This window comes from Alosa alosa, chromosome 12 (genome assembly GCF_017589495.1).
Source record: "Alosa alosa isolate M-15738 ecotype Scorff River chromosome 12, AALO_Geno_1.1, whole genome shotgun sequence".
NCBI lineage: Eukaryota > Metazoa > Chordata > Actinopteri > Clupeiformes > Clupeidae > Alosa > Alosa alosa.
The window spans coordinates 8703944-8730212 of NC_063200.1; the positions used below are offsets into that span (position 1 = coordinate 8703944).

Genomic DNA, 26269 nt, shown 5'->3' on the forward strand with positions numbered 1-26269 from the left:
TTTACATATGATTAAAATATTTGCCTACATTCTTGCATATGTGTCCACAGGAGAAGAGTACAGTGAATCTGCTGCATATTGTAAATACAGTGAATCTGCTGCTTATTGTAAAACAGTGAATCTGCTGCATATTGTAAATACAGTGAATCTGCGGCATATTGTACAACTGCAAACAACGCTTCGTGCATATAAAACCTAACGCAGCATTTGTATTCCTCTCTGTCTGCATGGTGAACACACAACGTCCACATGATGGAAGTGGCAAGCGTGCGCACAGAGCCCATAGATTTGTGTACCAGTGTGTATGAAGCAATAACAGGCCTCTCAGCGGCAGCTTCCACTGGAGCGAACCAGCCTGGTGAGAGACATATGAGAGCCCATAGGGAGTGACACCCGGGCCAGCACAACGCAGCCAACGTCAGAGCTCTACTTCCAGGAAGATTGTGTTGACTCCGAACCAATCCCGCACAGAAACAAATCACGCCTGAGCCAGCCAGCAAATCAACATATAGAAGGTGCACCGGCGTGACTAAACCAATACAGCGGACTGCTTTCCTGCTTGTTGAGTTTTCTGGTTTGGTTCTTGTCTGCTTGTGTAAAAGTAACTTGTGGCTTACAGCTCTCTCAAAGTGAGAGACTACCAGGTAACGTATTCAGATAAGCAGCTGTTTTAAAGGAATGTTGTGTGTGAGCACAAAGGAGGAGTTTGTGGAATATGGCAAATGATGGAACAGTTCCAATAACATTTCTGTCCTGACATGAGGCTAATGATCCATGGCATCACTGTGCTCAAGCCAAACTGAAGGCCCTGGGTAAGATGACTAACTTGGAGGAGTAGGAAGTCATTACTTCCTGGGTCCAGATCCTGTATTTGGTGCTGTGGATATGACAGCAGGCTCATCTGTGACTCATGTTTGCAAATGCTCCAGTGAGATGCATCGCAGTATTCAAAGGCCTCTTCCAGGCCTGCATGCTGTGGGAGGGGAGGAGGGTGGATCAATGGAGAGATTGTCGACTTTCCATTATCATCACAGAGGACAGCCGGGGCCATGGACACCATCTCCATACAATGTCCTCTGATCTCCTGCACTACATGCAGTAATGATGCAGGACAAAAGAACAGTATGTGCCAAATGCCTTTACACACACACACACTCTCTCTCTCTCTCTTTATCTTCTCAACCTTTACTCTTTCTCTCCCCCACACACAAGAGCAAATATGCACTGACACGGGTGAGCACGCAAACATGCTGATATGTCTCCCCTAACGCATGCATGCACTGACACGTAATGCACATAACACAGGCATGCACAGAAAGATGTGTACCACATAAATCCACAAACACTAAAAGAGAGCACCAAGATATTGCGCCGGGGAGGCAGCTGAGGGCTCACTGTGCTCTGCGTACGTACGCTCAGGGCCTTGGGCCCTCCGGTGCTCTGGCCAGCAGATGTCATATGTACTGTTCCGTGTCTTCACTTCCTCTCTGGAGACATCCAACTTCATCTCCTGCTTTATTGTCGGTAGGAACATGAGGAGGAGGCATTGGGAAATATTTAGTAAAGGATGGGGATGTGTCCTCCCAAATATTGCGCTCATGGGAATTCCACGCTAGTAACTTCAGCAGCATGGACATTTTCAGTGTTTCAAACAAAGCATGTTTTTGTGCATCTCTTTTAGTTAGATTTTAGTTCATGGTTCCATTGTATAGCACAGTAAGACTGCAATAAGTTATAAGGTATTCAAAATCACTATGCCTGCCAACACTTGAAGATCGATAGCCTAGATAATATATGTTAATCATTGGTATTCATGCTAACAAACTATGTTGCAAAATGAACTGTATGAGAAAGAAATTGCTTCCTCACTGCGCCATATTAGCTTGATGCCACTAAAGCTATTTGGGTAATAGAGAGAAAAAATGATTCAACACTCCAAACTAATATACAGGTGTCAGGTTCACCTGCCAGAGTCATTATTCAGGTAAAGCCTATAGGCAGAGATCTAATTATGCATTACGCTCAAGGTTTGGTGCGGCAAATAAAATGGAATCATAGAAGGCCACTTTCAAGAAAATTAAGTTTTAAAAAGATGTTGGTCGCTAAAGGCATAAACACACCAAAAAGTCTCTGTTATGGAGAACAAGACTGATGCTATGGACAACTCAACTGATGGGATATTCTGGACCTATTGTCCTTTTCCTTTGCTTGACTCTGACAAAGAGCTTCTCATGGTTAGAGTGAACAACACTTTCTCGCTGCTAACACAGGTTGACAAGGGGAAATAGACTAAACTGGAAAGTTCCTGGAGAGAACTAAAGATGCCCTCTGAATCTAATCCCTAATTGCGACTGGGGAAAAATCAATAAACCTTTTCATTCCTGAAATTCAAATAAGTACTGGCAGTGCGAGGAATTACAGTCCCTAATAATGGCTTTCCCACTAAACAATATGCCATGGTGTAGTGGTGCGTGCCGTTTCAATAGTCTCATAAATTTACAGGCACTGCAGGCCAATTCTGTGTAATGCCTCAGAACTAATATAAATGATGATGAGCCTACTGCATCAGTATCAGGCACTGGTCCCCATCACTTGACAGAATGAGCGATTGCTTACACAAAGAGAAGATGAACATGAGTACAGGAAGAGTCTCAGGGTCTCTCCCTAACTCAGTGCACCAGATGTGGCTAGTGCTTAGCCTATAATCATAAATAAAAGCACAACACTCAACACATCTATGAGCTCATACACAACAATGACAAACCATTACTCTGTTTATGCATGTTAAAAAAGCGTTAAATGCCACTTTCCTCTCACAATAATGAATGATCTATCAGGAATCATGTCAAACTGACTATTTTAGAGGCACTTACCCCATTAAATGCCATTATAACAAGTACAAAAGATGATTTCTAAACTTTACTTTGTTATCAGAATATTCCAGAAAGCTGAAGTTGATGAATGATGACAAGGGGAAACAGATTTTTTGGTACCAGAAAAGCCAAGCAGTTATTTCAATCAGTTGATTATGCTCAGTTTATGTTGGGTATGTTCAGTCTGAGTTGAAGGGCCGTTTTTAACACGTTCGAGGTCAATGCCGGGAGGGAAAAGGGGGTGTTGGTCAGTGCTACCTAACTCAAATTATCCTGCTAGTGGCTAGTGCAGTCAGACGGCTACAAAGCCATGCAATGGGGCCAGAATTTAGACTGTATTTGTGCCTCTTAACAGACTCAAAATGTCATTACAAGTGCTGTGCTAAATGGATGGAATCCTTACGAGACACCATGTACTGTATATCTCAGTAATTGTGAAAAAAACAGTATAAATCCAGTGTTTGTACTGGCAGTCACATACCTCTGTTTCCCTCGGTCACCACCAAAGTCAAATTCATGTCCTTTCCCACTTCTACCTTTACAGGTTAGGTCACAAAGTCAGTTACCGTAGTAACTGAACCAAGTTGAGGAATCCAGGATTTCCCTCATCTCAGGGTTAACAAAGCAAAACCCAATTTTTGGAATACCCTTGGAGATTATTGACCAACAGGAGTTAGTGAGATCTTGCTCTTATTTAATGAGAGCAGATTAATTGATCGATGCAATAATGAAACAAAAGTCTACCTTGTTCTTTGGAGTTAGGGACAGCAAACAAACTTTAGTCTGCTGTGTACAACAGCTGTGCATTTTCATCTCTTGTTAGTCAGTGAGATACTTTGTATTCATTTCTGGCCTGCTGCTCTTAGACAGACAACAAGAACACCACGGCAATAAAACATCAAGTCTGAATCGCTTGTGTATTCTGTTTACATGATTCACAATGGGTCACCATGAGTTCACGGTTCACCTGCTGATAGTACTGCGAGTGAGCACACATTTAAACAGGCCCCTTAGTCATCCCCGGCATCGCCCATATCAATTCCCATCTTTCGGCCATCTGCCAGGGCTATATGTCAGCCCAGTCAGGGCAGGTGAAAGGGAGCTGGTCGCTGTTGACTACGATTGATGTATTCAATTTCCAAAAGAGAACACACAAACACACGCACCGATGCACACCGACACACACACACGGCCAAGGCACAGTCCAAGGCATGGCCAGCCAGTCTAAGCTCCATTCAGCTCTCGATCAGCGCCACAGTGATCATGGTCACTAAAGGGTCCATGCCTGTCACAGCCCAGGAGACACCCCCCCTCCCCAGGGGACCCAGTCCAATGGAATGCTGTGGAGGAGCTGATTGGAGGACTGCTGGCAGTAGTGACGCATTCCCCATCCAGAACAGCTCCTGCCCAGACCCGTACACAGCAGGAGCGAGGAGCTTACCCCTTCAGGAGAGAGAGGAAACCGGCCCAGAGAGAAAGAGGGAGAGAGAAGGAGAGAAGAGCAATAAATAAATAAAGAAAGAAAGGGAGGCCAAGGAAAGGCAGAGAGAGAGAGAGAGAGAGAGAGAGAGAGAGAGAGAGAGGCTCTCTCAAGGACATTGCGCCGAGGTTATATTTATTGATTTTGTCGCAGGCAGGCGCGTGCAGTGGGAGACTCCATCCTCCCCCCAGACTGTCTTCTTTCATCCCAGGAGGGGACTGAGCTGAGCGGAGCGCGGTGCCACTCGCCTGGTGCATGTACACGTATATGTGGATCTCCACACCAACACACAACACCAGCAGCAGAGCCCAAATAACACCATCCACACAACACCAGCAGCAGAGCCCAAATAACACCATCCACACAACACCAGCAGAGCCCAAATAACACCATCCACACAACACCAGCAGCAGACCCCAAATAAAACAACACCATCCACATAGCACCAGCAGCAGAGCCCAAATAAAACAACACCATCCACACAACACCAGCAGCAGAGCCCAAATAACACCATCCACACAACACCAGCAGCAGAGCCCAAATAAGGTGGTCTTAGGTATGCTCAGACCCCAGGTACGCCATGCACTAGACCCGTTATAGTTTGCATACCAGGAGAAAGTGGGCGTGGACGATGCCATCACTTATCTTTTACACAGGACACATTCTCACCTAGACAAGGGGAAAAGTGCTGTGAGAATCATGTTCTTTGATTTCTCAAGTGCTTTTAACACCATCCAACCCCTCAGACTGGGAGACAAGCTCTTGCAGATGGGTGGGGACGCTCACCTGGTAACCTAGATTACAGATTACCTGACCGAGCGACAGTTCGTCAGACTGAAGAACTGTCTCTCTGACACTGTGATCAGCAGCACCGGAGCGCCACAGGGAACTGTGCTCTCTCCAGTCCTGTTCACCCTGTACACATCTGACTTCTGCTACAACACCGAGTCATGCCACATGCAGAAGTTTTCTGACGATACTGCAATTGTGGGGTGTATCAGGGACGAGCAAGAGGAGGAGTACAGGAGCCTGGTGGGGGACTTTGTGCATTGGTGCAAACTCAATTACCTTCAACTCAACACTTCAAAGACCAAGGAGATGGTGGTGGATTTCCGCAGGTCTAAGCCCGCTCTGCTACCAGTCTCCATTGATGGGGTCAATGTGGAGGTGGTAAGCACCTACAAGTATCTGGGTCTCCACCTGGACAATAAACTGTACTGGTCAGCCAACACTGATGCACTCTACAAGAAAGGACAGAGCAGGCTGTACTTCCTGTGGAGGCTGCGGTCCTTCAGTGTGTGCAGCAAGCTCCTCAGGATGTTCTACCAGTCTGTTGTGGCCAGCGTCCTCTTCTATGCAGTGGTATGCTGGGGAGGAAGCACAAAGAAGAAGGATGCTGGGCGACTTGACAGGCTGGTAAGGAAGGCTGGCTCTGTAGTGGGAGCTGAACTGAGTGCATCACTTCAATATCTGACAAAAGGACTCTGAACAAACTGATCAACATCTTGGACAATGAATGTCATCCACTCTACAGCAAAAAAAGCAAAAGAGCTTGATCAGCTGGAGACTTCGCTCACTGCCATGCACAACTGAAAGGCTGAGGAAGTAATTTGTCCCCAGGGCCATTGAACTGTTCAATGCCTCACTAAAGGGAAGAGGAGAGATAGATTTCTCTGCTTAGTCTGTCTGCCTCTCCACCCTCTCCATGTTTGAGTACTGACTGCCCACTACTGCTTTACTACTGTTTTACTAATGTCCACAGCCTAATGTTTTCACTACTGTTTTACTGCTACACTGTTTTTCATGCTATATTAGCACACATGATCAATGGCTGCGGTCAGGCTTCTGCTACAATACTGAATGAATGAATGGCTATAACCCTATTACCTCAACCTGTTCTTGCACTGACATAGTGTTTTATATTACCTTGTCTACATTATACTTTACTCTCCTATTTGTCCATATTATTATGACCGCCGCGCAGCGAAGCGGCAGTCATATAGGTTTAGTCAGATTTTTTCTTTTTTTTTTTCTTTTTCGCATGTCCAAATTTCTGTCAAGGATTCCCGGACACTGAAAGACCGGGTACACCTAAACTTGGTGGGCATGTAACCCCACATGGATAGCATGGAACCATCGTTTTTTAAGCTTTGATCTGTAGCCCCCCGGCTGGACTGGACCCCGAAAGGAGGGTAGGGCAGACACAGTTTTCTGTGAATATCTCGAGAACAGTAGGGTTTAGGAGGACCTTCTTTTTTTGTATGTTGATCTCAAGGGGCCATGTCAACCCATTCCATAACCACTCATTTCATGTATAGCGCCACCTAGTTAAACACAAAAAAGCAAAAAATTAGGTGTTTTCATCACAATATCTCTGGCTGACATGGTCAAAACTGCACAAAATTGAAAGTGTAGGATCATTATGACACCTTCCGAATGCATGCCAAGTGTTGTGAACTTTCGTTCATGGGGGGCCTTACAATAAAATGATTTATGTGTACATTTAGTGACCGTACACCAACAAGGATTCCTGGGACACTGAAAGACCGGTGTACACGAAACTTGGTGGGCATGTAACCCCACACGGATAGCATGGAACCATCGTTTTTCGCTTTGATCTGTAGCCCCCCACTGGACTGGACCCCCCGAAAGGAGGGTAGGGCAGACACCGTTTTCTGTGAATATCTTGAGAACCGTAGGGCCTAGGATGACCAATTTTTTCTGTATGTTTGCCTCCAGGGGTCATGTTAACCCATTCCATGTGCACACATGTGCATAAACAGATACACACGCACACACATACATTCACAGTAATCATAATGCATGACACATACTCACACAGTAGACATATGTACGCATGCATGCACAAACACACATCGCAAACACACAAACACACAACACACACACACACACACACACACACACACACAAACATAAACGTGTGCATGCACACATGCACACAATTCAAGAATTTCTCAGAATTATGAACAGGCAAGATGGGGTGGGGTTGTATAAAATGAATTTTACATGTGAAATCTATGAACTAATCATGTTTTGGTACTTGTTGTCTAACAGATACCAGTGAGAATTGTGTGTGGATAATGCAATTTAGTGAGACAGTTAGAATCATATAGGCTTTTCAGCGTGCGGTACATCTAGTTTATGCTGGTCTCCAGACCTTATTCTTGCACTGTTGGACTATTTTGCACCTTCTGAGGTGACACTCTCTCTTGAGCACCTTGCCATGCACACATAACTAAAGGACTATGGTTAGACTACTTTTTGCACCTTCACCATGACACTCACTCTCTTGAGCACCTTACCAGTCCTGGTGCTGTCACTACAAGCGTCTTAAGCGTCTTATGCTTGATCACCCTCTTTTTACATTTAATTTATATAGTGTATTTAGTATTTAGTTTTGTTAGTTTTCTTATCTTCTACTGTCTTTATTGTACAGTGGAGTTTAGTTATATGTTTATACTTATACTTATGTTTACCATTTCTGCTGTAAGTGCATGCTGTGTGTGATGTCTGTATGCTACTGAGACCCTTGAATTTCCCCTTGGGGATCAATAAAGTATCTATCTATCTATAACACCATCCACACAGCACCAGCAGCAGAGCCCAAACAACACCATCCACAGAGCAACTGGAACAACTAGATACTCTTTGTTATTCACTGACTATTCAGTTTCAGGCTGTCCCTATACTGTGTCAGTTAAATCTCTTTTCATCTTCAAGCCAGCAAGAGCATGAAGGTCCTTGAGGGCTTGGCTTAGGTCTTTTATACGAGGAATTGCCATAGAGCAATTTAAAAGTGATAAGTAAAACGTCCTTCCTGGTGCCTGACTAAATAACTTTTCTGACTTCACCGTGCCCTTTTTGCGAAGCCTTTAATAATGTACACAAGGAGACTTGATCCCCCTTTGCCTACCAGTCTTCAGCAGATGGCATAAACTAGGTGTGCAATAGTCCTCTTGGGGACCCCTAACGGCACGGGGTGCGAGAGATCATTAACGAGGAGACACAGGGCACAAGACAGGGCACGCATCAGAGGACCGCTTGATGAGGGAGGGGGTGGAAAGGAAATCAATGTCCATTCAGCGTTTGTGCTTTTCTTCTCTGGTGAAAGAAGCATAAGAAACGATAAGAAGTTGAAGGAAAAGAAAATTCATAAAAAAAAAGAAAAGAAAAGTCATACAGTCAAGTTATACTCACAAATAATCAAAAGACGATTGTTTGAAGAGGAGAGCAACTATTCTCATTTCTTGACCAATGCACTTTATTATGTTTCTCTAGTTTTAGACATGACATATTCCGCAGTTGTGTCCAGAGAATCTGTATTGTATATTGTCCATGTGTCAATGCTAATATTTTTGAATTTTTTTTGTTGTGGATATTGGCAGACCGATGTATTGCTCAGAGTATCCGAAACAAACAAAATGATACACTGTTTATATGCTGTCCAGTTACCCTATTCTAGTAACTCACTTGATAGGGTTAGATATGATGCCTTCAGTTGAAATGAAGCAAGCATATTTTTGTGCAAATAAACATAATTTGACTGTTTAGAGAAAGTGTTTTATTCACATCCAAAGGCAGGACACTGAAATACTTGAAAAATTGATAAAGCATGAATTTGATCAGAATTGAGATGAAGTGCTAGCCTGGGTGTTCCCATGCTGCCTTGTGCGCGATTTGATTCACGCTGCTAAGGCAGCCTGGAGACCATGAAGCAAATTTTCGCCTGAGATAGGGAACCAATCACAGAACAGGTGGGAATGAGCTATGCAGACGATTTGATAGACATCCGTGGCACCCAATAAACGGATCTGGGCATTTTTTTCTAATACGAGAAAATGAACGTTTGGTTCCCAGACCACGTCTCATTGAGAAGTGGTGGCGCTAGCCAGGCTAATGAAGAGCACAGAATGGGTGCTGGATAAAGATGTAGAGAAACTTGTCTGGTTTAGGTCCACCACATATGTAACCTGACTCCGCCAGATGGATGTTTTGCATTTGCTCTGCATGTCCATCTGGGAACTTTCCATTGGAGAACTTTTGGAAGATTCAGAACCAAGGTTCAAGGCTACCGAACACCGACTGGAATCGGCCGTGGATGATGTCTGTGTCATTCATTCCTCCCAGCTGCATGGCTGAGACTCATAGCTTCACAGCTTCCCCAGGAATACTTTCTAATTCAAATAAAACTTGCGCGATAGCTACGCTCATCTCATCTGTGGATGCCGCCATGTTGTTTGTTGCGTCACACCTAAACCCGCCTCAAAACCAACGCTGATTGGCCGTTCGGAAAGATGCCAGACTGATCTGCGAGTGGAAAACTGAAGCTCACAAGATCAGGATGGTCTCACAAGGCTACGACATATGTACTTTCACTTGCAATGTGCATGATCTTTTCTTGTGATGTGTGCACTGTATTGTGCACCACCCAAACCCCCGCTGAAACTCATGCCAATGTTTCTTGCTGAACCCCCACCCTCTGTCCACTTGTGTCCCTCTCTGATATTCAGCAGTGAGCTGATGAGGCGCTCTGATCCCTGGGCAGACTCACTCTCCTCAAGAGGCAGCACTAACTCTCCCCTCAAGGCCATTTGTCAACATCAAGCAGCCTGACAGTGGGGGCAGTGAGCCTGTCACTCACCTGTATAATTAACCCAGTGGGTGGGGTGAGGAGCACAGGGCTCAGAGTTGGCCAAGTAATTCCCTCTGCTACCCTGTGTCAGGCTGATGGAGGAGAGCAGACGGTCTGATCGGTCTGTCGTTGAGAGGGTGCATGAGGACACCGATTCAAGCAGGATTTGGAGAAACAAGGATCAGCGCTTTGTAAAGCTGTGCTACGGGATGCAGATCATGATTAAAACCCCAGGATGGCAACTCGGAGAATGAGGCAAACTCTGTCTGTAACCTTGTGTGTGTGGAAGAGGGCATTCTGAAGCATGCTGCAGCAGGAGTGACTGAGCGCAGTGGCAACACTATCCCCTGGTGGCTAGGAGGTGTACAGCGCTGTGAATTGTTGATGCTGTGTGGCCATCTCAGCTCTCATTATTGATGAGTTGTGAGTTTCCAAATCAAAGCAAAGGGGACACCATGTCACACTCAATCAAGCATCAGACAGGATCTCCTTTCCCTTGCCTTCGTGACACTCATCTATATTCTTGCACGCTGCTGGATGTGTGAGAGCCTGAGGGTTATGGCTTTGCGTGTATGTGTTTGGAGTGTGTGTGTGTGTGTGTAGTGTAGAGGATGAGTAAGAGGATGGGCGAACGTCAGTGCAAAGGTGACATAGAATTTCACACTGATCTTTTTTTGATATACATACTTGTCATTGACAGATGGAACAAAATATTATATGAAAATCATTTGGACTTTATAAATACATCAGCTATAAATTGAATGTGTGGCATCTGTATTTTGGAACATTGACCCTGTCTATAATTCAGATGAAAGACATAAAATATTAAAAATTCATCACATCACATTACATATCCACATGTGTCAGGGCATGTGTCTATGCAGGTGTGTGTGTGTGTGTGTGTGTGTGTGTGTGTGTGTGTGGGTCCTTTGTCATCTCAGGTCAGCTACCTGGACAGCCCCCAGGCCCTGCCCCCACACACACACACACAGCACCAGAAGCTTTGTGTTCATGCCTCATTAACAAAGAAAAACAGAATTCAATATCCAGTCTATGCATTTATCATGACACTAGATTTTTTTTAACTAAGATCTGAGCTTTACTTTTGACTTGGATGGATTTAACCGTTCTAATTATTCTAGCCCATTCAGACAAGGAAAATAGCAACCTCTTCACACATTGCTCAGCTTACCTGTTTTTACATAGCAGCACATGCCAGTGTAGAATACTGGCATGTTTTAATAGCTGTTCTGCTAATGGAATGCTATTACTGTAAGGCTTGTTTGCAACTAAAAATGAAAAACACACGCAAAGGAAATAACACTAGAATGTAAACATTGAAATAAACATCAATTTACTTATTTATAAATTATCAAAATATAGACATGGCAATGCAGTTGATAAAATATATGCAGTCTTGCCATGCTAGGAAGTTACCATGAATTTCATCATCCACAACCTGCAGCATTCCTTGAGTCTTAAAAAACTACAATTACCAAGGGTGCAATTGTGTATGTGTGTGGTAAATATAACTACAATCATGTGTCTGTTTTTGTTAAGCCTTTGATACCATTCATGTTCTAGATCTTTCACTTCTTATTTTCATTATAGGCCTAGTTAACAACTGATTTGGATTCAAACAGTGTAGGCTCAAATGTTTCTGTGAGCTGTGCACACATTAGTGTTCTGTCATTCAGCAGCATGCTAGGCTACCATCAGTGTTGTGAGCAGAGTCAGTAGCTTGGTGTGCTGTGACTACACCTGAGATGTGTCCCCATCTTCCCCTAAAAAAGGACCATTAAAATGGCACATCCCCCACTGCATGAGAATGACTGGGAGCAAAGTTATTTTCCCTTGACCTCACCCCATTGATTTAGCAACGTTCCGCATTCATATCTCACCTTCCCACATTGCTCTTCAGCCTACTGGGGATATTTCCTTTTCCATTTGATTTGCAGGAAGAGCGTAATTCCACTCACCTGGACAATTGTTGAGCTGTGACGTTTTTACTGGTCTCTCTAATGGCGTTTGTAATTACGGTGATAGATGACTTTGCCGTGCGTATTCCGCTCTGGAACGAGGCGTGATGAGTCGACGCCGTGCGGAGCTGAGCGGACCGCCCCAGCTGCGGGGCTGCTGACTGGGCCATGAATTCCACACCGGGCGCCAGGTACACAGAGACCAAAAACAGATGGGTAATAAGGTCAGGCTACACATTTCTTCTGTGGAATAAAGTAATGAGAAATGCGTCTAGCTTGAGACAATTCAGCTTAAAAACAAGCCTATTGTCAACCTCCGATTTGGACAAATTAAGGTCAAAGCTAAATCTGGCTGGAAGAGAATGGTGTGGAACAATTTGTTTCACTGATATATTGCTGGCATTGTGTCTCCTGGCTTCTCTACAGCTAATACTGAAAAAAAAATACTTGCCTTCCCTAAGGGCAGGGAATGACTTGTAGAAAACAAACTAATTTCAGCTTTCAATCATAACACTCACACATATCCAATATAGATTTTCTGATTCCACTTTCCCCTTAATTCCTCTCAAGCCAAGAATGGAGGACCCAGCCTGCCCCTCCCCTTAATTCAAAAGGAAGAAACTCAAGGATACTGATGATCACCATCAGTTTCTCCTGTGCTCACTGGGCCAGTGGCAGGCCCATCCATCAAAGTGATAGCATCTTAAGAGAGAACCTGGAAGTTAAAGCTCATTTGATCCACTGTGCCGGTCAGATTGGAGCTGCCAAATGCACTGGCACTGTACTTTTGTCATGGTCAACGTACCTCAGTTTGTGTCTGTTTAAACACAACAGCCTATGCTTAAATGTTCAAATTGATACCTATGAAATCTTTCTCTAAAAATCCTGTCTTAGGCATCCTCTAGGATGTAACAACAGTTGAGATCATCAGCAGTGGACTAGGCTACTGGGTGTGTGTAGGTTTCAGACACACACACACTCCTCGGTCCAAGGGGATTGCCTAAGAGTGGAAAGATAGAGAGCCACAAGGCCAGCCCTGCAGAGGAGAGGAGAGTGGAACTTTACTCAGACACCCAATTCCTCCAGGTGAATAAGAAACGGGCAAAAGGTTTCGGCGAGTAAACAAGCTTATTTTTATCCCGGCCAGCTCTCAGAGGGAAGCTTAGCTCTCCCAGCCTTCCTGTCATCCTATCAAATGTTCACGGTGTGGGGTAACATCAGAACAGGACCCAATCCCAAAAGCATCCCAAGATAATTGGGAGTGAAAAGATCAAAACCTTTCCATCAGTTTACACTGACTCCTCTGAAACCTGGATGGGTATGGCGGTGCTTATTCATCCACTTACATATTTCTTTGTAGGACCCTATAGTGTTATATATAAACAAGTTAGTTAAGATAGTGAGACCAGGTCATACTTAACTGAAATTGCTGGCAAAAGGATGGTTATCATTTCAAGTAGAATGTATTTCTAGTTGACTGGCACAGATCATCTATCAAAATGAACTACCAAATAATAAGAATAAACACGCTTGAAATTTCAAACACAAGATTTAATTTACATTGGACTTCAGCTGAAACCAACATGACAGATCGTACTGCTTATGCTGCTCCTCACATTTGAACTGGACATGAATCTTCCCCCTTTCTCATAAAACCCAAACGCTATGATTCAAGACCTCCGATGAGCAGCAGGGGGCAGCAGTGATGATGGAGCTCTATGCAGATCTCAGATGTGGACGAGATTAGGCCAATTTACATGAAGGAAATTCAAGTGATGTAAGGAGCACCATAAGGTTTTATGTCTCTCTCTTTTGAATTGAAGAATCTCCTTTTTAAAGGTTTTCATTATTATAGTTATTATCTTTTTTTTTTTTTTTTTTTTCTCAAGCACAATGCATACAAGTCTAAAGTGCAAACACCACAACAACCATGCCACTTTAATGACCATAATGGGACTGACCACCAAACTTCCCTTGAGTCAAAAAAGCCCCCTCTCGTAGAAAACCTCCCTTCGAAATAAAAAAAGACAAAGGAAAGAAAAAAGAGGAATAAGTTAGCCAATACTGTAATTCACAGCACACAGTAGTCATGGACGTGTCCACTACACAGTTCCTCACTTCCTTTGGGCTCTGGAGGATCATGGGCAGCACGGAACGGGAAGTGTGGGTGACCGCAACACACAAAGTCCCACAGCTCAGGAGAAGCCATTCGGACTCTTTCAAGCACAGCACTGCCATGAAAGAGCTCTTTTTTTTTTTTAACTAAAAACCCCCCCTCGTTCATATTGGCAGGGAAAACCAAAATAAAAAAATGGTCTGCAACACCACACCATTTCATAGCTGCAAATAACTCAAATCCATCATCTAAATGCAATAAATTACAGTAGTACAGATTTTTTTTTTTTTTTTGGCAAATTAAAAAAGAAAACTGATCTGAGTGCATATGTGCATGGCATTCACGAGTATACATTCATCCTAAATACATGTTTATTTTTTTTTCTTATGGAGCAACATCATATGGTTGTGAGACTGAACACCAAAGTTCCATCCGTCCCCCCGGCCCCCATCCCCGCCGGGTGACCGGGCTTCGGCTGGCCCTCGTCCTCTTTGGGTCATTCTCACTTTAAAAGCTTGGGGAGGCCAAAAGGTCATGAGCGGATCATGAGCCCAGTCCACACCTCGACGACACAACAAAACAGCTCCACGAGCTTGGGAGCAGTAATGAGAACAAGTGAGAGCAACGCCGCCATCCCACGCTTGGCCCAGGTCAAGAGCATTCCTATGAGCTAAGGCTGACCTAGGAGTGCCACTCTGCAACGTTTCACACAGGCACAGAGAGGGATATGGTCATTACAGTACGTATCTTTGCAAGCCAATGAAGGCTACGTGTTCAGAGGGATGTCCTCCACGAGAGTGTCCGGCGGGAGCACAATCTGTACCCAAAACAAACCTACAAAGGGAAAATTAAAAGGGCAAAAAAAAAAAAAAAAATGTTTTGTCTTTGTAACAGTCAACCAGAAATGCCATGCAAAAACCAAAAGGGAGGGGGGGGTGATTTATGAACGGACAGGACCCCTTCACATCAGCGAGGGGCGGACGCTCTATGGTGCTGCAGTGCCGGGGTCTGCCCACTGCACCGGGCAGCAGCCGAGCGAGCTGCGGTCTTCTATTGCACGAGCGCCCGCGTGAGAGGAAGAAGAGACGAGGTGGAGGCGGAGGAGAAGAACAGACACCAGGGACAAAGGCTTGTGCTTTCAACAAATCAGAGGCGGCTCACGCCCGCTTTAGTACTCAGTATCCGAGCCCTCGGCCGCGTCGGTGTTGCGCGACAGCATGTAGTTGTCCATGTCGATGGAGGGGCAGTTGTGGATGGAGTAGCGCAGGCGCTCGGCCAGCACCGACTGGCTCGTGTACGGCGGCAGACGCAGCTGGAAGAAGCAGGTCTGGGCCGTGGGCAGGCCGTTCACGGGCTACAGGAGGGGACAGAGGAGGAAGAGAAAGATGAGGAGGAGGAGAAAAATAATGACCCCTCAGAGTAGAGTCAAACACAGCACACTAGCAGGAGCAGGCATGTCGCGTTGCTTTGATAGCTTGCTAGAAAACCTCTAAAAATTCTAAAAACTAAAAAGCACTGGTCAGTCCCCTCAGGCTTACCCGGTCCACTTTGATGATCTGGAACTTCTGTGTGATGTCGGCGGGGTTGGAGGGCAGCCGGGAGCGGCCGGACACGAAGCGCAGGAAAAGCACGCGCTCCTCATTGGTGAACTCCTCCAGGCTCTGCCACAGCCAGCCAATGAGCTGGTGGCTGTCGGTGATGTCCCGGTAGCGGACCACCTTCTTGAGCATCTCCACGGAGACCTCGGGCAGGCCGCAGACCAGCTGCTCCAACTGCCGCGCCGTCAGCAGGGAGAGCAAGGGCACTGGGATGATGGAGGACATGCCCTCACGCACCGCCGCCACCTACACACACACACACACACACACACACACACACACACACAGAAAGACACACATGCACACACACAGAGACACACACACACACACACGCACACACATAGACATGCACAAGCACACACACACACACACACACACACACAGACGCACACACATGCACACACACACACACACACACACACAAACACAGTCAGCACAAAACACACCACTGCACAGTCAAAACTCCACAACATGCCTCACGGACCATTAGTTCAGTGACAGGCCAGAGGTAGACATAGATCTGAGAGCACAGTCTGGCAGTTCACAAGGACAGCTTTGCACCAGCGCCCACACTATTGATCTACGCTCCGGCTCTGAACACTGGCCCTCTCAGGCCACCGTAGTGCCCACTGATGTCAACAGGCTGTGGCCCTGGCTGTAGATAGTCACATGCCCAGCGCTGAGGTGGGTTGTAGGGGAGCTACCTGTCGGTCCATCTCATGCAGGCGATACTCCAGTGCCCGCTCCACGTAATCGGTCCGGTTGGAGAAGGTCAGGGGGATGTTGTGGCCGCCAGGGACCACTGGCACAAGCTTGCCATCAGCACTGTGGGCCACAAACGAGTCCAGCGGGATCATCTGGACACAAGGAGACAAGACAACAGAGCATTTTAAGGTCCATCACTGCTTATTACACACCATGCTGCATATGGACTGCATTCTGGGGAGAACTCTGAACTGTCCCACCACGTGGTCAGTTTCTCATTTCCCAACCCTCTGGCACTGCGGCAGATCACTCCTGAGCCCATCTGGACCAGGTCCAGTGCAGACCAGCGCAGGTCAGTGCCACGTCCCTGGGCCCGCTTTGCTCCTCACCACTGTGAAGTTCTCCTCAGTGATGCCACTGTTGTCCAGGTGGAGGATGCCCTGCAGCGAGCGGTAGGTCAGCAGGTCCACCTCCTCCAGGTCGCCGCCGCCCAGCGGGATGGAGCACAGCTGCTTCCACACCCACGGCGCCAGGTGCAGGTCCAGCGGTTTCTTGGTGCGGATGGCCACCGCCATCAGGATGCCCAGGAAACGGAACTGCACCAGGTGGTCCTCGGACACGGCGGCCGGGTTCAGCAAAAACCTGCAAGAACCAACCAATCAGCGAGCGGGGTACAAATCGCCAACTTATTTTTCCCCAGTTCACATTTCACCATCAATGCACCATAGAAATACACTGAAATCACCCAATATCAAAGTATCTACAGTTTTGAAGCCGATTAAGGCAAGAAATCTGGTAAGCAAGCAGGTGATGCAGAAATGGTGGCCGTCTGAGACGAACACGCACCTGTCCGTGTTGCTTCCCATGTCAGTGGAGCTGTTGGGCGTGTGGATCAGCAGGTCCACAACACCAGACTGCAGCTCCTGCAGAGAGAGACAGAAATGCACATGAGCAAACATGACACATGACCGATTTCAGAGAAGACAGACATACAGTGCTGGCCAAAAGTATTGGCACCCATGCTAAAGTTGACTGAAAAGAGGAATATAAAATCATCTTTTGGAAATTGATCTTAATGCCTTAAGTGAAAAATGAGGAAATATCTAACAGGGGTCATAAGTATTCCCACCCCCATGATAAATTCCCATAGAGACAGGCAGATTTTTATTTTTAAAGGCCAGTTATTTCATGGATCCAGAATACTGTGCATCCTGGCCTTTGGAATTAAAATAGCCCCACATCATCACATACCCTTCACCATACCTAGAGATTGGCATGGGTGTTATTTCAGTTATAATAATAATAATAAGCTTTATTTGTATAGCACCTTTCATACACAGAATGCAGCTCAAAGTGCTTTACATTTGAAGCATGTAACACAATAATAGTCGGTCAGTCATTATCAATCACTTTTCTTTGCTGTTTATGATCTACTCAGCAACATATCAAAAATATAGAAAATGGCGTCATAAGACTGGCAGCCTTAACCCTCTTACCCCCCACAAGCACGCCATATGGCAACTGTGGCAAGGAAAAACTCCCATATTCCAGGAAGAAACCTTGAGCAGAACCTGACTTAATTGGGGGAGCTCATTGAGCTCAATGCAAATCAAACGAGCTACTAGGCTAACTGAAATAACACCCATGCCAATCTCTAGGTATGGTGAAGGGTATGTGATGATGTGGGGCTATTTTAATTCCAAAGGCCAAGGCGCGTCCTCGATGGCTCACCTGACACATCTCCGTGATGGTGTCATCAAACACTCCGCCCGCGTCGTCCGCTCCCTCGCCCACCAGCTTGACCTTCCAAGCGCGCGAGGGCAGCCGCAGCTCGGTGGGATTCAGCGCCACCACCTGCTTGGCGATCTGGACAAAGATGGGCTTACTGGAGCGCCCCCTGCAAACGCAAACACACACACACACACACTGATACACAGACTGGACCATATGGGAGAAGAGTATCTGATGCTAAGATGCTGATGCTGAGGCAATGTGACTGGAATCTCTTCATGGTGCTGCGCTAGTCCCAGAGAAGTACCAGAACGGTATAGGGATGGGCATCGTTAAGAAATTATCGATATCAATGCCATTGTCGAGTCTGCTTATCGCTGCGATTCCTTATCGATTCCCATATTGATTCCTGTACCATTAGCTGAACACTTATAGGATGGCTTTGAGAGTTGTTGGCTTTGAATGTCTAATTTAAAGTGGTTTTAGAGAATGAGTATCAAGTGTGCAATATCAATACAGAAGTTGAATGCTTTAAAATGTCTAAAAAAGTAAACATTTCTAAAACAAAGCTTTGTATTGGAATCGTTAGTGGAATCGTTAACATGTGAATGTGTACGATTCCGATGGATCGGAACGTTCCTAACTGATACCTGGAACCGATTCCCAAGCCTAGTACGGTACCTGGTGGATATCCTCTTGACGGTGATCTGCGGCCCGTAGGTCTTGCCCTGGGTCATGGTCCGGCCGATGGAGCGGACCAGGGGCAGCGTGTTGACCTTCGGGGAGAGGAGCCCGCGGAGCTGACCCTGCACGATGGCGGCCGTGCCCGAGCTGTAGCGCGACGCCAGCACCTGGCACGGGAGGGGGCGCAGACTGGCAGTGAGTACAGAGCGGCTAATGAACACGCACATCCATTATACATCAGCGCACCGGGGCCGTAAACGAGGCGCATTCATCAAGCGCCGCACCTGTTCCTCCCTTCAGCCATTACACCCTCTGGCTCGCCACCAACGCCTCGGAGCTCCACCACAAAGCACCACATCCTTTACAGCAACCCTGAGCTTCCCAAACAAAGCAGCACATCTGCACCACATCCTTTACAGCAACCCTGAGCTTCCCCAACAAAGCAGCACATCTGCACCACATCCTTTACAGCAACCCTGAGCTTCCCCAACAAAGCAGCACATCTGCACCACATCCTTTACAGCAACCCTGAGCTTCCCAACAAAGCAGCACATCTGCACCGCAGCCTTTACAGCAACTCTGAGCTTCCCCAACAAAGCAGCACATCTGCACCACATCCTTTACAGCAACCCTGAGCTTCCCCAACAAAGCAGCACATCTGCACCACATCCTTTACAACAACTCTGAGCTTCCCCAATAAAGCAGCACATCTGCACTGCAGCCTTTACAGCAACTCTGAGCTTCCCAACAAAGCAGCACATCTGCACCACATCCTTTACAGCAACCCTGAGCTTCCCCAACAAAGCAGCACATCTGCACCACACATCCTTACAGCAACCCCTGACTCCAACAAAGCAGCACATCTGCACCGGCAGCCTTACAGCAACTCTGAGCTTCCCCCAACAAAGCAGCACATCTGCACCACATCCTTACAGCAACCCTGAGTTTCAACAAAGCACATCTGCACCACATCCTTTACAGCAACCCTGAGCTTCCCTGCAACAAAGCAGCACATCTGCAATCAAGTAGCCTTTACAGCAACTCTGAGCTTCCCAACAAAGCAGCGCACCACATCCTTTACAACAACTCTGAGCTTCCCCAACAAAGCAGCACATCTGCACTGCAGTCTTTACAGCAACTCTGAGCTTCCCAAACAAAGCAGCACATCTGCACTGCAGCCTTTACAACAACTCTGAGCTTCCCCAACAAAGCAGCACATCTGGACTGCAGCCTTTACGACTAGACATCAAGTCAGGAGGGGAGCCAGAATAGGACACCAGCACCCTATAGTGCATGCATGCATGTTAGCAATAGCAAGATGGTTTGTTCCATACTACTTCTGAAGAAATATGCCAGTGTGGTGGAGCAGTAGGAACATTACACCTGACAATGGCTCAACCCAGGGTTTGGTCCCCCAACCTGCTGCTGTGAGTTCATCTCACTAAAACATTGTCTGCTAAATACCATTCACTTTTGTACTTTTACTTTACAGAAATACAGCTCAATTCGTCCCAAAAACATACTTTGGAGACCTTATATGTCCTTATACCTTCATCTTCAAACTAAAGTACCCTAATAAATGACAACTGCTTGAAGAGGAAGGCCAAGCTCAAGTTTGCCAAGGCCACATGCCAGGGGGCTGGGCGGCGAGTGGTCACCTGGTTGCGGGGCTCCAGGTTGAGCAGTCTCCAGGACTTGTACATGAGGTCGGAGAAGTGGTAGAGCACGCGGAGCCGGCCGTTGAGCACCTCGGGGCTGCAGTCCTTCAGCGCGTTGTACTGGGGAGGCACGGACAGGGGCAGGCCCAGCTGCACTGAGGGAGAGCCTGCTGAGACACAGAGGCAGCACACACACACGCACGCACAGACGCACGCACACACACACAGACGCACGCACACACACACTTAGAATACAATGGAAAAACAGACACAAAAACTGATAAAATGTCTGCTGTGATCTTCCAGCTCAGAGATGTCATGGACACAAGCGAGGAGAGAAATGTAGCCTGGCTGTGTGCACAAGTGAACTGCAGTGTGTGTGAATATGGGTGCTTGTACCACTAAAATGTTATCGGTTTCTGTGAAACATCTGTGTGCATTTCTGTACTGTTATCTGGGCTCTGGCAGACTTTCTAGCCTGAGCCATGCAGTATGTTGTCCGTGTGTGTGTGTGTGTGTGTTGTTCTATTGTGGAGGCTGTGCGCCAAGTGCTAGTGTCTCCAGTGCCAGCTGACGTCTGGTCTGTGTGCATGTACAGTAGCCGGTCCATACCAGAGGCTTTGGCTGATGTGGACGGTGTGGTCCAGGCGGCACTGTGGCATCGGCCAGCAGAGATTTGCCGGATGTTTTTGGCCTGGAGAGCAGTCACTAGTGCGGGCTCCTTTACCGGGTTGGTGTGGGCCAAGCCCAGCTGTAACACACACACACACACCAACAAATGTGTGGACATTAAACATACACGCTTATACGCATTGGTACACCAATCACAGAGACGGACCTGTCAGCACTTATCAGTGAACACCTGGCTTGATCCTGCACTGGGAATCTGCATACTGTGTGTGTGTGTGTGTGTGTGTGTGTGTGTGTGTGTGTGTGTGTGTGTGTGTGTGTGTGTGTGTGTGTGTGTGTGTAGGGGGGGGCATACGCTGCATAAGCAGTGAGCTGCAGAGACATCACCAGCTCTATTACCTGCCAGCCCTGCACAGACACACAGAGGGCCATATCAATCGACGCACCTCCCCCCACACACACACACGCACGCGCACGCGCACACACACGCACACCTGACCACAATGGAGTGGGAGATTTAGTGCCCGTGCGGCCGCTGGCTGGCCAGAGACGCGCGCTCCTCCGCCAGCCCACCCTGCAAACCAGAGCAGCTGCCGCAGAGCTGGCAACGCCCCTGTCGCCATGGCAACACACTCAGGACCGAGCCAGTTCACACAGAGTGCAACAAAGCCCTCAGACACACATGAAATACTGCCACGCAGCGGGTGCTCATTCTATACTCCCATCATTGATTTGAGATGAATCAATAAGCCTGAAATAAACAACTGTCTCCTGAGATAAATCACCACATTGGAAAGATAGAGGAGCAGGATTACAGTGGGGAGCAGAGTCTTGGTCTGAGCAGAGCAACTCATCATTCACATGTCAATCACCAGCACCTTAAGAAAGGTGGGAACCTGATGGATACCAATATGAGTGTGAGAGAATGTTACACCTGGTTATTATGGATAACTATTATGGATGGCTGTGCATACCTATTCATAGACTGGATTCATATGTGTGTGTGTGTATGTGTGTCTGTGTGTGTGTGTGTGTGTGTGTGTGTGTGTGTGTGTGTGTGTGTGTATCTCTCTCTCTGTGTGTGTGTGTGTGTTTGTGTGTGTTTGTGTGTGTGTTTGTGTGTGTACGTGAGTATGAGTTTGTATGTGTGAGATTATAAATCTAAGTCTTATGAGTGTCTGCCTCTCCATTTCTGTCTAGCTCTCTGTGTGTGTGTGTGTGTGTGTATACCTGGCCCTCGCAGTTGCAGCCCCAGGCGTAGACATCTCCATTGGAGCAGAGGGCCAGGACGTGCTCACAGCCCACAGCGATGTCCTCCACAAACACCCCCTCCAGTGCTGGCACCACCTGCGGCCGGTTATGGTGCTTCAGCATGGAGTCTGGCAAGCCAATCAAGCGCTCTGAAAGAGGGCAAAGAACACCCACGCACACACACACACACGCACACACACAGCGTTACACACAGAGTAAGAATTCAGACATATAAACAACATATACTGGCAGGGAAGACCATAACACAAGTATACACACACACACACACACACACACACGAACACACAGCATTACACACAGAGTAAGAATTCAGACATATAAACAACATATCCTGGCAGGGAAGACCATAACACAAGTATACACACACACACACACACACACGCACACATACAAACACACAGCGTTACACACAGAGTAAGAATTCAGACATATAAACAACATATACTGGCAGGGAGGAGCATAACACAAGTACACACACACACACACAGTACACACACTCCTACTCCCTACCTTGACCAAAGGTGTACACTCGTCCATCCTTGCCCAGCACCACGGAGAAGTGGGTCCCACAGCCAACCTTCTTTATTCCCTTATTACACAGCAGCTCCACTTTCTGCCCAACACAGTGGTGAGACACAGTTACTTACTCCACCCTTACTCCACCCCTACTAAAGCACTACTGAGAGAGCGTCTGAAAGCTCCGTGGCAGAGTGCCATCAGCGCCCAGGCTCTGTACCTGAGGGTAGCACTTGACAGTGCAGGGCCCCGTGCCCAGCTTGCCATAGTCGCCGTCTCCAAACGCCCACACGGTCATGCCATCAGACGCCAGCACCAGAGTGTGGTTGATGCCACACGACACCTGCACAAGAGGACAGGTGAGGGGGTTAGGTCAAATGCGCAGGATTAAAGGTCCCGTATATCACAGGTCATCAGGCCGTTCTCACCTGTCCGACGTGGTAGCCCTCGAGGGCCATCACTCGCTCGGGCAGCATCTTGTTGGACGTCGACCTCTGACCCAGGCGGCCGGAGTCACCACTGCCGAAGGTGAAGAGCTTCCCGTCGGCCGTGACCACAGCCGAGTGCTTAAAGCCACAGGCCAGCTGAGACAGAAGGACACAGCGCGTCAGAAACACGCATGACAGGCGCCAGGAAACGCACAACTCGAGTCTCCATATACACCAATAGAACGAAGAATGTTTCAAGGAATCTTTCAATGACATGTTTAGATCTGCAAATAGATGGGAGGCTGACAGGTTCATTCAGATTGTGTGATCATATTGAAACATGCCAGATTGGCTTTCGGCATCACACGGACACTGAGACTACTACTGTTGATAAAGACCATCAGTATATTATGCCTTTATATGGTTTGCACTTCCTTCCTGTATATCTTACCTGCACCACTATGCAGGTAAAGATAAAGACCATCAGTATATTATGCCTTTATATGGTTTGCACTTCCTTCCTGTATATGTTACCTGCACCACTTCCTCCCCCTGGAGAGCTTCTACTTGTTTGGGCCGCCTCTGCCGTTCAGTGTTGCCGTGGCCCAGTTTCCCATAATCCCCGTCACCCCAGCTGAACACCTCTCCAGTCTCCGTCAGGGCCAGAGAGTGACCGTCGGAGCCGTAGGAGGTCACCAGCTGCGTAACCACATAGCCTGAGGGGGACCAGCGGAGAACAGAACACCCTTACACCAAAGAACCACAATATCAGAAGAAACAGAATAATGATCCTACTAAAACACACAATGTAGTAAAATGCAAGCTGAGTCATATTAAAACCATGGCTTGGACATCATGTGGAGTTTGCAGCAATAATCAACGTGTTGGCCTTTAAAACAGTAGTGTATGTGAGCCCCTGCTGGGGGGACATGAGGTGCAGGCACGGCTGGGCTGGAGGCTACCTTGCAGGGCTGATATGATAGTGGGGGTGTACAGGTCATCAGAGTTGCCCTGGCCCAGTCTGCCATAGCTGCCCTCTCCAATGGCCAGCACTGTGCCATTAGCCTGCACCAGGAACGTGCAGTTCTGCCCACACACCACCTGCCAGGGAGTAAACACACACACGTACGCACACACACACACACACACACACACACAAAAACATCCATCCATCTAACTTCATCAGGTCGCAGCTCAATAACAATATTGATCATTTGCCTTTCCTGAGTAGTTTATTAACTCAGCTGTTTGCATGAGGAGCTGTTTACTGTAGCAGGATGGAGCGTACCTGCTGGGTCTGGCACAGAGAAGGTGCCAGGGTGGGCACAGACAGATTGGTGCCCGCATCTGCCAGCTGCCCATGGCGACCATTACCCCACAGATAGACCTCACTTTTACCACCCTGCTGCCAGTCCTGAAAAGGTACACACACACACACAAAATCAAATTCAAATATTCACATATTCTTACCGTTCGTTCTTTTGAACGTCTGTGAAAGCCTTTACAACTAAATACATAATAGTCAGACTCTCCTAGACTATTTCAAAAGTGCAGCAGGTTAATTTCTCAAAATTGCACTGTACATTTTAAAGAATGGTTTTCAATAGAAACACCCCCCCCAGTCCCAGTTCCAGCTGCTTCCCCAAGATTACAAGCACCTGGAGCCAGCCTCTGCGGGTGCAGCGTGGAGGTCATTAATAACAGTGAACAATGCGAACAATGGATGCGTGAGTCATGGCTCCAGGTTCCCAGAGCCTCGGACGACAGTGATGCATGATGGGAGATGGAGTGATAGGGGCAGGGCCAGGCGCTTACCTCAGGATGAGTTGTGGCCCACGACATGAGCTGTTCATCCATCATGAAACTCCACTTGCTGTTGTCCTGCAATAAAGGACAACATCTTTATTTAACACCGCTGTTCCAGTTTAGGTCGATTCACACAACACTTTATCTGGGTCTCGTGGCGGGAATGGGTCTAAACATCCCCAGAGGCAAGGAGGGAGTTTCAGCTAGCGTTCATTTAGTTTCCCAACTTCCACTGTTGATCTTAAAGGGGTGGTTCAGGATTTTGGACATAGGACCTCATTTCCAAGTTAGAAAGTGTGATATTTATCAGTGGAAACATGTTTCATCCAGTCCTTCTAGTTGCAGAGTTCACAGGTGCTAGGCTAGCGCAAGTCATCAGTATGTGTTAGCCTGCCACTAAAAATGCCACTAAATGTTAGAAATAAAACTATCCTTGCATTTCAATGATCGCATAACATTTTGAGGGACTAGTTTCTTAGCAGCGGCATTATACTTGCTCCGGTTAGTAGCACTGCGCCGAAAGGTAAACAGAGAAGATAGATAGGTAGATAGATAGATAGATAGATAGATAGATAGATAGATATACATACTTTATTGATCCCTAGGGGAAATTCAAGAAAGCACACTCCAATCGGAATACCTAGTAGAACACTTGGTAATATCAGTCCACCGCTGCCGTTGTTTATATGCCTACTACCAACTTCAGGGAACAAAGTATAACTACTGCCTGAACCACCCCTTTAAAACTGGACCATCTCATAACTATGTAAAGCGTCCAGATGAACTGACCAGGGCTTTAGAGACCTCGGTGACCCCAAGCTGCTGGAACTCTGGCACGGTGAAGGACTCAGGGAAGCCAATGCCGCGGGCAAAGGCCTCGGCGCTCTTGACGGTGGTGGAGAAGGTGGCGAGCCAGGTCCACTCCAGTGGGCAGCCGTCCGCCTCGCCACCGGCATGGTGCAGGGGCCGTGGTGGTCGGCATAGCAGCTGGTCCATCGCAAGGCCCACGGTCAGTGAGGACAGGCTCTGCAGGAAGGGGCTGTGCACCAGTTGATCGCCTGCCATCACGTGACTCTGAAGAGGAGAGAGAGAGAGAGAGAGAGAGAGAGAGAGAGAGAGAGAGAGAGAGAGAGAGAGAGA

The 26269-nt window shown here is 47.2% G+C and overlaps 1 protein-coding gene across 1 annotated transcript in view; it reads right to left on the reverse strand.

Annotated features, from left to right (window-relative positions):
* Positions 1-14566: 14566 nt before the first annotated feature.
* LOC125304352 (probable E3 ubiquitin-protein ligase HERC1) overlaps positions 14567-26269 on the reverse strand; it is a 56557-nt gene continuing 44854 nt past the window's right edge. The window contains 18 exon segments of the mRNA XM_048258541.1: positions 14567-15455; positions 15640-15945; positions 16404-16556; positions 16794-17046; positions 17251-17327; positions 18136-18301; positions 18817-18986; positions 20478-20644; positions 21090-21228; positions 22338-22507; positions 22890-22992; positions 23116-23238; positions 23324-23479; positions 23858-24039; positions 24286-24424; positions 24612-24737; positions 25139-25204; positions 25919-26203. Coding sequence (XP_048114498.1) covers positions 15270-15455; positions 15640-15945; positions 16404-16556; positions 16794-17046; positions 17251-17327; positions 18136-18301; positions 18817-18986; positions 20478-20644; positions 21090-21228; positions 22338-22507; positions 22890-22992; positions 23116-23238; positions 23324-23479; positions 23858-24039; positions 24286-24424; positions 24612-24737; positions 25139-25204; positions 25919-26203 — 2967 coding nt within the window. The 3' untranslated portion in view covers positions 14567-15269.